The sequence below is a fragment of the Rattus norvegicus genome, chromosome 6 (assembly GCF_021556685.1).
Source record: "Rattus norvegicus strain SHRSP/BbbUtx chromosome 6, alternate assembly SHRSP_T2T, whole genome shotgun sequence".
Lineage (NCBI taxonomy): Eukaryota > Metazoa > Chordata > Mammalia > Rodentia > Muridae > Rattus > Rattus norvegicus.
This window is the reverse complement of record NC_141539.1, coordinates 32,132,936-32,144,348: the sequence shown is the minus strand read 5'-3', so window position 1 is coordinate 32,144,348 and position 11,413 is coordinate 32,132,936. Positions and strand designations below refer to the sequence as shown.

The 11,413-nt window shown below is 48.9% G+C and overlaps 1 protein-coding gene across 2 annotated transcripts in view; it reads right to left on the bottom strand.

The window, feature by feature from the left end:
- Positions 1-317: 317 nt before the first annotated feature.
- Cib4 (calcium and integrin binding family member 4) overlaps positions 318-11,413 on the bottom strand; it is a 60,846-nt gene continuing 49,750 nt past the window's right edge. For both annotated transcript variants that reach the window (XM_087554730.1, NM_001446936.1), the window contains exons 5-7: positions 2,843-2,952; positions 2,034-2,122; positions 318-512 (exon numbers count right to left, since the gene is read on the bottom strand). In XM_087554730.1, the coding sequence (XP_087410856.1) occupies positions 482-512; positions 2,034-2,122; positions 2,843-2,952 (230 nt within the window). In that variant the 3' untranslated portion in view covers positions 318-481. The remainder of the gene's footprint in view (positions 513-2,033; positions 2,123-2,842; positions 2,953-11,413) is intronic.

Genomic DNA, 11,413 nt, shown 5'->3' with positions numbered 1-11,413 from the left:
TGGTCCCATCCCCAGGGCCCACGGGTGGCAAGCAGGGCCAAGATGTCTTCTCCATGGGAGGAAGCCAGGCGCCTGCTGGAATGATGGCTATGTGTGCATCCTGATCATGGGTGGGTTCCAGGGGAGGGAAGGACAAATTTTTCCCTTCTGAACTCTGTTCCATTTGGCTTAGTCTTCTCCTCACATGGGTCAAGGTTTGAACTCCGTCCTCAAAAAGATTGAGATCCCAGCTTGCCGGGTTTTTGGCAAATCTGAGCCCTAGAAGAAGCGCCAACTCCCTGGGCAGGACCCTGCTTTCAGAAAGCAGTGGATACAGATGGGTAGACACATATTTATTTAGTAAACAATATTCTAGAGGTGAAGGAGGGACAGAGTTGAGTCATACTTCAAATCAGATTCCACAGTGCCTGGATACAGGGGTGGGGCGGGGAAGGGGTGTCCGGTAGTCTTCCCTGAAGCTGCTGAACCAGGTGACTTCACATCAGCACCCCCAGAAGTGAATCCGAAAGGAGCTGAAAGAGAGTCCCAGAGCCATCTGAGGTCCCCACCTCGTCCTATCATGTATGTAGACAATGGTTCTAGCCAATTCAAACCTTCATGTGTGTGTGTGTGTGTGTGTGTGTGTGTGTGTGTGTGTGTGTACATGTGCGTGTCTATGAGGGTGCATGTACACATATGTACACGTGTAGAGACCAAAGAGCAGTCAGGTGTCATCTCCTTGTTTTTGTTTTCAGTCAAAGTCTCTTGCTGGGGACAGGGAGCCCAAGGACTCTCCTGTCTCGACCTTCCTAGCCTTGGTATTGCAAGTTTATGCTACCTTACTTAGCTTCTAATACTAATGCTAGAGATCAGACTCCGGTCTTCATGATTGCATAGCAAGGAGTTTAAGTTATTTCCCCAATTCCTAAACTTTCTTTAAGCTTCTTTTAGCATCACCAGAACACAAAGGTTTCAGAATTTTAGGGTAGCCTACTCAAAGAAACAGGAGTGATTCAGACACAGTTGCAGGGCAGATAGGATTCCAGTGGCCATGTTGTGTGATGCCCTTGTGGATGGAGAGGGATTTCCTTTGATGGGGGTGATTCAAACATGGCATCTGTAGGTTCTACCCTAGCCACAGCCCTGGAATCTAGAGATGCCATGTCTATCTAGGTGGTTGGAAGAAGGGAGACACCTGACCCATTGGGCCAGTCACAATTCCCGTTTGGGAATTCAGAATTGAGCTGAATTCAACTGAAGTTGAATCAAAATCAAACAGACACAAGCTGTTGGGAGGCCATGCCACATGAAGGCCATGTCTGACAACCCAGAGGTTGCTGACGTGCAGTGGGAGGTAAGTGTGTAGGAGAAAAATGAATGGAGGGAGAGCTGGGTCAGGGAGAGAGAGAGAGAGAGAGAGAGAGAGAGAGAGAGAGAGAGAGAGAGAGAGAGAGAGATTAGCCAGGGTTCCTGCTAGACCCAGTTCTGTCCTGTTTTGAGTTGGTTTGTAAAATATTTAAGAGCCATCATCCTTCTTCACCGTCAAACTTGTCTGGCCTATGAGATCAAGGGGCAGTGTTAGGGACAAGCGCCAAAGGCAAGTGTCACCAGATGCCAACCGGGCATACTCTATGGGACTTTTGGGTCATAGTGAGGACCATCTCTGAAGATGATGCATTCACCCTGAACTGGAAGGAACTAGAAGACTGGCAATTTCTCTTGTCATCTCCCAGTGTATCTGGGTAATAGTGGGCTATGCTCAGGTCTGATCCGAAGGCCAGCATGAGAGATACACATAGATGTCTGCCATCAGGGGTAATGGCTCTGAGGTTGCACCAACCCCACAAATGGTTTGCAAGCTCTGGAATCCTGTCAACCTCTGTCTTGGTTCTCCAAGGTTAGCTGATTTCTTGGAAGCTTCAGTTTTACTATTTCTGAAAGAATCAGCAAAGTCCCGGAAACCCATGACTTCCATGGGAAGTCGGAGATAGCCCTTGGTCCAGGGGAGACTAGAGATCCTTTGCTGAAAACCCTTGACCTCAAGAATGTCTTACTTCATGAAATCCGGAGATTTGGCCATTGCATGTTCGAACTCGGAGAAGGAAAGCATGTTGTCATTGTCCAGATCTGACTCACTCAGGACCTGGAGGAAGAAAGGAGTCTGAAAGGAGCCTTGGGTCTGACAGGAGATGGACCTCAAGAGGAAGGAGACAATGGTCTGTGTAGAGGAAGTACCTAGCACATGTCAGGGTGTCTCAGGGCCCCTGCCTCACAGAGGTGAAGGTGTGTGAGCTAAGGTAGGGGTGGAGGAGGATTCATGGGCTCTCTCCCGGAAGGACTTTGCTCATGGGGTCCTCTAGTACCAGTGTGAAAGGGAGAGCAGTAGGCCCCATTCATCAGTCAGACACTAACATGGGCCCTGCATTGTAAGAAGCCTGAGCCAAGCAGGAGGCGGGACCATCCAGACCTGAGATACTCAGGGGTTCTCACAGCCTGAGAGCACATGTTCCCCATCTTAGGTTTCCAGGGCTGTCTCTATGCCTCGTCCCTAGGACAGCTGGGCACTGTCCTCCTAATGAGTAACGCAGTAGAGGACATTGAGATCCTTGGTGCCCTATGTGGGTGGGAGGGCAGGATACATTGTTCTGGGGAACACAGACAATTCTCATCGGAGGGACAGACAGTTGAGACAAAGTTCTCTCCACTGTGTGCCCACTTCTCAGGGCACCATGTGCCACCCATGCCCATAGCAGCTGCAGGGGACTCTGGAACGATCCCTTCCAAAGAAGATGGCCTGATATCCGGGGGCTTTGGGTGACCAGCCAGAGCCCCAGGTCCCACCCTTCAGCCTCTGGATACACACGTGGTGAGTGACGTCCTGCAGCAGGTCCTCGGACACATCATCGCTTTTCAGTAGTCTTAGTACTATCTTCTGGAGGTCTTCCTCGTCGATGAAGCCGTTCTCGTTAAAATCTGCAGAAGGGATGGAGGCTGAGGCCCTGGCCGGTGGACCGACTCCCATGAGCCTCTGAGAGCTCAAGTACGGCCCACTTGCCACAAGTAGGTCTAGAATCTGGGACGTGGAGCTCCAACTGGCTTCAGCATGCCAAAGAACGGCCAGCTGTAGACAGTACTAAGGCAATAGTGATCGCAATAATTATAAGCATTTGGCTGCGTGCCTACTGTGTGCTCAAATGCATTTTGCTTTAAGTCATCTCATCATCTACTTTTTTTGTTGTCTTATTTTGCCAAGAGGAGACCAAGGTTCAACTCCAATATGGCTTGTCCATGGGACCAGGGAATGGGAGAGCAAAGTTCAAATCCACCTAGACTGACCTGGCCCCACATCTCATGCTATGGGGATCTCCATTTCAGAACCCAGAAGCCAGGTTGTAATTTGGCGGCCAGGAGCAAGGAGTAGAGGAGTGGATGGTGGCCTGGGTTTGGAACCCAAATCCTTGGGCATCTTCCCAGGCTTCTGTCCCTGTGTTGTAGCTGCCTGAGTGACCTGGACATGGGTCCCAGCTTCTCAGCTGGTAGTGATGGTAAATGTACATGTGCGTATCAATGGCGTGGTAGTTCTCACACCTTGTACCACTAGTGGGTTGGCTTCAAGAACTCCCACTGTACCCTCAAAGGGCCAGAGGCTGGAGTAAGACTCCATATAGCTTAACATCCTAATTCTGAGGACAGTGCCCAGCACAGAGCAGAATCTCAAAAATAAATGGATGTACAAATGCCCACTTGCCCTTGGTAGTCAATGGGCGGTCATGACTAAATCCTTCCATTCAGACTCTACAGGAAATCTGTGCTGTTTACCACGCACAACTGCCTTCATGACAGAAAGCCATCTATCCCAACGGAGCACGGTGTTCCCCAGCCTCTCTTTCTGCAAGAGGTGACCAAATGGCTAAGATCTGAAGAATGGCATAAAAGCAGAAGGGAAAATGACTTCTGGGAAGATCTTTGAGACAATAAGGTAACCATGGGGATGAAAAGCAAAGGAATGGGTAGGAGGAGCCTAGATCCCTAATGCCACAGAGACTTAGAGCCACCGTGAACTTCTCTCTCTCTCTCTCTCTCTCTCTCTCTCTCTCTCTCTGTGTGTGTGTGTGTGTGTGTTTGTGTTTGTGTGTGTGTGTGTGTGTGTGTGTGTGTGTGTGTGTAACATCTCAGCTCGTTATTTGAGCCTCAGTTTCCCTGTCTGTAACATGGGAACAATAGTCGTAACTCTATAATGTGAAGGTTAAATAGGAAATACTTAACCATCCCTTGTCCTGAGTCTGGAACACAGAAGGTTCCTGTTAGCTGTAGCTTAATCCTCCATCACTTGCTTATCGCTAAGAACTAAAAATGAAAACCCAAGAGACTCTAACATCCCACTTTGAAGAATGGCAGCTAGAGCTAGTGGGCTATTAGGGAAACTGAGTCCTAGAGTCTGCTAGTACCAGAGTCTTTCTATGGCAAAGCCAAGAAATGTCTGTCCCCAAAGGCAAGCTGTACATATGGAAGGTACACTACTTCTCTGACTGGATTCTTGCTGGAGCTCTGGTCGGAGCTGCTCTTGGGTACTCTCCCTGATCAGCTCTCCTTTCCTAACTCCTGCACACCACAGGAAGTCAGTCAGAGGAGCAGGTGAAAGGCATGGAGGCACAGGGAGCATGGAGCAGCCACGGTGACACCACACTGCCAGTAAGAAGCTCTGCAGCCTGTCTGCAAGCCCCTGCAGTGTCCCCGGGCATCCTGCTGGCCTGGCTCCCACATGCGGAGACTACAGAAAATGACATGGCTTTGGTCCCAAGCCATCTGAAAACAGAATAATTTGCTAGAGTAAATGTAGTCCTGGATGGCTCCTGTCCTTTGGGGGTGCAAGGGCAGAGCAGTCTGGGAGAGGGCTAGGGCCAGGAGTCTGTCCGTTGGCTGGACCGCCCTCCATGCTGACCCAGCAGTCTTGGAACTCACAGCCTGTGATTGGCCACCTGGGTGGGTGTGGGGCCTTTCTCTCACTTGTTTCTCAACACCATATGGCATGGTTAAGGCTCAGACACCAGTTCTTTCTGAAACCTGCTCCCTCAAAGAACTGCTATAAGCAAAAAACACTCATTGCTTGCAGACCAAGGGCAAGCTTTCAATACATTTCCCCTAGGCTCCCTCCACTGTCTCAGCCAGCCTCTGGCATGTCTGTGATTGGGTTAGGTCTTAGGAAGGTGTGGCTCAGATGTTGGTCTCTGACAAGTAGTAGATCTTCCTGTTAGGAAGAGATGTGGCATTGGTCACCCAGGGGTGGGGAGTATGGGGTGGGGGGAGAATGTCCCTCAAAATGGAACTGTTTCCTGGAAGTGAGTTCTATGTCTCAAGATGCTCTAGCCCCTCTGCAGTCTTACCCAGTAGCCGTTTTTAAAACCGTTCTTGTTCAAGGCGACACTGGGTTCAGATGAAAATTCATGGCTTTCCTGTCTCTGCCGTAGCCATGGGTGGCCGTATGACATCATTTTGGCCTGTGATATATAAACTGAAGGGTCTTGGTGGAGTTCCAAGAAAGCTTGAGAGCCGAGGAGTTGACTTGTTTGTGTCTTCGGATGTAAATTTCATCTTTTTTCCTTCTCCCAATCCCCAACCCCCACACACCACTCCCTCCACCCCCGATAAAATAAAGGAGAGAAGTCTGTGGGCACAGAAGCCATTTTGTGCTCCTGAGGACAATAGGAAAAGTCTCAGACCAACACTTTACAGAAGAGGAAGCCTAAAGGACTCTGGGTCCTTGCGTATTTTCTGGAGCCACCTTTCCCGCTATGAACCGGCCTGACTACGGACCTTCACTTTTAACCAGAGACACTGCCAGCCGTAGCTGGAAGCAGTCCTGCCTGAGGCAGTGAGCTGAGCAGGAGCTTCCAAATCTGTTGCCATTAGAAACACCCAGGGGGGCTTTGTAAAAGCCCAGTGACCAGGATCTACCGTTAGATCAAGTTGTTTCCTGTTTTGTTTTACCTCCTAGGTGATTTCAGTGTGCAGTCAGCTTTGGGAGGCGGGGGAGACTAAAACAAGGCTTTCTAGACTTTTTAGGGGCAGAGGTTGGGGGTGAGGGTGTCTTGCTAAGATGCAGATTTGATTCAAAGGTGTAAGAGGGCCGAGAGTCTACATGTTTGGGATGTTCCCTAGCAACACTGATTTGCCTGGTCCCCGAGTCTTGCTCAGAGCCATCAGGTCAGGAGCATTGAGAAGTCTTTGAATTCTTGTGAGAATCACGACCAAGACCATTGCTGACACAGTCTTCTCTTCTGTCTGTCTCTTTACTCTTCTTTTTCATTCCTCTTCTTCCTTCCTTACCCACCATCACTTCAGACTTACAGAGCAGCCTCTCTGTACCAGGCTTTAGACACACGGATCCTGGTCTGTCTCTCACTGATCAGATAGCCGTGTACACTCACAAATCATCACACAGAGAACCTTGACTTGTCCGGGTGTACCGGATGCAGCCTGGGACACGAGTCCCGGATACCTAAATAGGTAAATACATCAATGTGTTTCATGGAGAAGTTGAGCGTTTGGTCTTTGTGCTCGGAAATCCTTGGGAAAGGGAAGTAACTGTGTGCCTTGGGGGCTTGGAAATAAATGGAGGAAGATTCAGGGACAGTGATGGTGGTGGTAGGATGTGTGTCTGGTCTCCAGCTTGGCCCCAATCACTCACTCTGACCTCTGAGGACTGAACATTCTCATTTCTAAAGCTAAGCGAAGATGTCCCTGTGTCTAGAGGATGCCATGTGAGCATCTACTCCCTGATGGGTTTGGAGATTTTGTTTCCTGGGCTCTGGAAACCATGGACAGAAGCAGAGTACCCTTCTTCCTTTCCCTCCTTAATTCCTTCCTTCCTTTTTCCTTCCCTTTTTCCTTCTTTTCTTCCTTTCTTTTGTCAAGACGTCTCACATATCTCAGGCTGGCCTTGAACTCACTATGCATAAAAGGATGACCTTGAACCCCTGCTTCTTGAAGCTTTCCTGCTCCAGTCCTGAGATTACAGGCTTGAGCCACAGCGCCCAGCTTTTCCTGTCCCTGAGAAGTGTCTTTGCCTCAGCTTACTCATGTGACTCTGCTTTTCTTTTGGCTGTAGGTAACTGACCCAAAATATCAGACCATTGGCTTGGCTGAGACATTCAGCACCTTCTGAGAGACTGAAAGGGAGAAGCAGTGCCTGTTACTCAGAGTCTGAACAGCAGGCCGTGTAGGCACGAGGGTAGTTATCTTTAGTCCGTGGGCACAGACGAGGACGCTCAGGTCTGAGAAAACAGAGGTTTACTTAGAAGCCATGCAGAGAAGCTAGCTAGCTTTCTGACAGCTTCCTAGCTGTATCCCAGGCCTTCATTTCTCTCCTGGGGTCCATAGTGGACATACTTCATACTTGTGAGTAGAGAAACCTCTCAGAGACAGATGTTTGGAGCTGTGTTTGATGTACTTGCCTATAATACCAGAACTCTGGAGTTAGAGGCAGGGAGATCAGGAGTTCAAGTGAATATGAGGCCAGGCATGTGCACTTTCTCATGCCCTGCCCCTTTACTCCCCATAATCTACACGTCTTGGTGCTGTTTGGGTTGGATGGAGACTAACCTGCTTCCAACCAACGGAGTTTGGCAGGTGTGTGATGGGATGGACGGCACTTTCATGGTCAGATTATACCATGGAAGACTTCATTCTAACAGTAGATGAGTCGAGGGCTATTCCCCCTCATTTTCTTTGAAGATAAGTGGTCATGTTGGCAAGGCAGTATGGCAAGGGTCCAAGGGTAGCTTTCGGAAGCTGACGGCAGACTCCAGCTCCTAGGCAGGAGGAAGCCAGGCCAGAGGTCCAAGAAACAAGAACTGTACTCTGCCAGTTGCCTGAAGGGGCTTCCCAGCCAGCGCTCTCCAGAGGAGAAGCAGCTTAGGGAGAACTTTGACTGGAGCCTTGTTTTAAGAGACTTTAAGAGAGGGGATCCTGCTGGAAGTGGTAATGTACACTTCCACTCCAGCTCTGGAGTGACAGAAGCAGGTAGATTTCTGCCTGGTGACCAGCCAGGACCATATAGTGGGACCCTATTACAAAAAGAATAAAAATAGGAAGAGGAGGAGGAGGGAGGAAAGGGGAGGAGGAAGAAAGGAGGAAGGAGGGAAGAGAAAGAGGGAGGAGGAGGGAAGAGGAGGAAGGAGGGAAAAGAAAGAGGGAGGAGGAGGAAGAAGGAGGGAGGAGGAGGAAGGAGGAGGGAGGAAGAAGGAGGAGGAGGGAGGAGGAGGAAGGAGGAGGGAGGAGGGAGGAGGGAGGAGGAAGAGGGAGGAAAGGTAAGGGGGAGGAAAGGGGAAGAGGAAGAGGAGGGAAGAGAAGGAAGGAGGAGGGAGGAAAGGGGAGAAGGGAAGAGTCGAGAGGACCCAATTAAGCTAAGCCTGAACCCTTACCTGGCAGGCACCCTGAAACCATGAAGTGTGGCACCTGAAGCCATGAGCTTTGGGTGATTTTTTCTTAACCCACGCTGGGCAGACTAAGATCTACTGTCCTTTATCTGTTGCTTCACGAGCTAAGTTTCTGTGACTTGCAACCCACTCAGTCTTGGCTGAGATAAGAGGGCTGAGCTGGGTCACTGTTCTGCTGGAGGAGCTGTCTTGTCCTAGAGAACTTGACAGGGACTTCAGTCAGCACAGCTGCCACATCTGACAGAACCATGGGAGTGACTAGCAAACTAGGACTCCTGGGACCCAGAGAATACTCCCTAGGGGTGCTTGGGGATAAGGAAAGGGAAAGCTGTAGAGGAGTGTGTGCACCCACACACACACACAGATGTAGACATACACAGATGCAGACACACACACATAGATGCAGACACACAGACTCAGACATACTCTGAGACAGACACAGACACACAAGAAACAAAGACACACACACAGATGTAGACACACACAGATGCAGACACACACACATAGATGCTTGCAGACACACAGACACACAGACACAGACATACTCTGAGACAGACACATACACACATAGAGACACACAGACACACACAAAGACTTAGACACAGACACATACAGAGACACAGATACAGACAGACACAGACAGGCAGACACACCCAGAGACCCACAGACCGATGAGACTGCTGAGCTCATACACGGGTTTGTGATTTCATTTGACTCAGGATTCATGCACTATGAATTTGTGTCTTGTACCAAATTTAAGACACCTGGGGGTGATTAGTTCTTCAAATATCTTTCTTACCCTTTGCATTCAAGACTCCAATTGGATCAACTGGTTGTACATTTCAACCTTTCTAACTCAGCATGTCCCAGAGGCCCCGTTCTGTAATTCTCTCAATATTTGCCCTCTGTGTTATTCAGATTTTTTTCTTTGTGTGTTTTCAGATCTACCCTTTCCTCTGTTTCCTCAATTCTCCAGCGGAGCCGTCCACTGGCTTTTGATCTTGTATGTGTTTTTGTGTTTGTGGTTTATTTGGCAATGGGATATGAACCTAAAGGTTACTGCAGGCTGAGTGGGCGCTTGACCACTGAGCTACATCCCAGCACTTTACTTTTATAAATGCTGTAATACAGACTTGCCAAGATACCCAGGCTAGCCTTGAACTCCCTCTGTAGTCCAGGCACACCTTAAACATGTGATCCTTCGGCCTCAGTTTCCCCAGCAGCTGGAATTATGAGGCGAAGCTACCAGGCCCCACCCATTTAATTCCTTCTCATAGCTGCATTTTTTTTTCTGCTGGGATTTCACATCTTCTCTCTCTCTCTCTCTCTCTCTCTCTCTCTCTCTCTCTCTCTCTCTCTCTGTGTGTGTGTGTGTGTGTGTGTGTGTGTGTAGATTCTCTTTCACTTACTGGAAATGGTTATTGTGATGGTCAATCTTAGGTGTCAATTGGCTTGGCTGAGGAACGCCCAGATAAAGGCAGAAAAAAGTTATTTCCTGGTGTGTCTGTGAGAGAATTTCTGGAACAGATTAGCATTTGAATCAGTTAACTGCAAAAGAAAGTCACATTCAGATCTGCAGGAGAGATCCCTTGGTGGTGTGGGAGGGGGAGGGCAGCATCCTGAAGCCTCGCCCCTCGCCCCTGAGTCAGGAGCTATTGACAGTTAACAGATGGGGGAGAGGGGATAGTTTTCTTCAATGGTGTAGACACTGGTAAATTACCCGTGCTTCAGTAAATAACCCTTCAACCATGATCATGTAAGCAACTCTAATTAACCACAATGTCTGTCTGTCTACCTGTGTGTCTGTCTGCCCCCCACCCGTGTCTCTCTCTCTCTCTCTCTCTCTCTCTCTCTCTCTCACACACACACACACACACACACACACACACACACATGCACACACACTCCAAACAAACAACAAACAAAAAATAAATATAGATGTAAGAACTAAAATCACATTTGTTGGTATGGGTGTATCATCCAGTTGAGCAAAGGCTCATTAGGACACAAGACAGAGGAGGGAGGGCTCTTCTCTCTCTGCTCTGTCCTTGGTCAACTGCACTCTTGGGTCTTGTCCTTTTGGACTGAACTAAATCGTACCCTTCCTGGGTGTCTCACAGCAGAATGTGAGCTTGCCTGCCACCCTAATCATCTAAGCCAATTGCTATAGTTCATCTTCCTCCTCCTCCTTCCCTTCCCCTCTCCACTCCTGCATTCTTTCCTCCTTGTCGCCTTCTCTTTCTCTGAAGAACTGAAGACGGCTGCGATGGCTGTTTTAAAACTTTTTATCAGTGGATTTCGGTATCTGGGTCATGTCAGAGTCAGTCTCCGTTCTGGAGGCTGCAGCAAGATTTAAAAGAATGTTCTTACATTTCAGGGCATTTTTTTAAGGTTTCATTTGGAGTCTTGTAAATGTTTGTTGTAGGGACTCTGAGTTCTGTTATATTTCTCCAAAACAGTGCTGACATTTTTGGTTTAATTTAGACTGCAACCCTGACATTCGGGTTCTTCGAATTACAGAGAATTTGGGGTTGTTTGTTTGTTTGTTTAGTTTGAGAGTCAAGTCCAGAGCCTTGCCTGTCCTGGGCAAGCATTTTACCACTGAGCTGTATATATGTAGCACTAGCCACTGGCTCCAAGACAAGGTCTTAACTATGTAGCCCAGTTTGAGTTCAAAGCTGTGGTCTTCTGCCCCAGCCTCTTGAGTGTGAGGATTACAGGCATACGCCACCGGTAATCCTAGCAAGTCTAGGCTTTCCTCAGCCTGCCTGAGTCTGCTCACTGACGTCTGAGGACAGGAGAAGCTGCACGGCCTACTTAAACAGCAAGGGCAGTGCTGACCCACACCAGTCTGCCTCTGCCAGCAAAGGAGTTACCACCATATCCTCAAAGACAGACGTGGAGGGCGTCTCAAGGTTTCCTCCATTCTTGTTTTGGCTGATTTCGAGAGCTCTGAGCATCTTACTGTGTGTGCTAAGGGGACATTGCAAGATGAA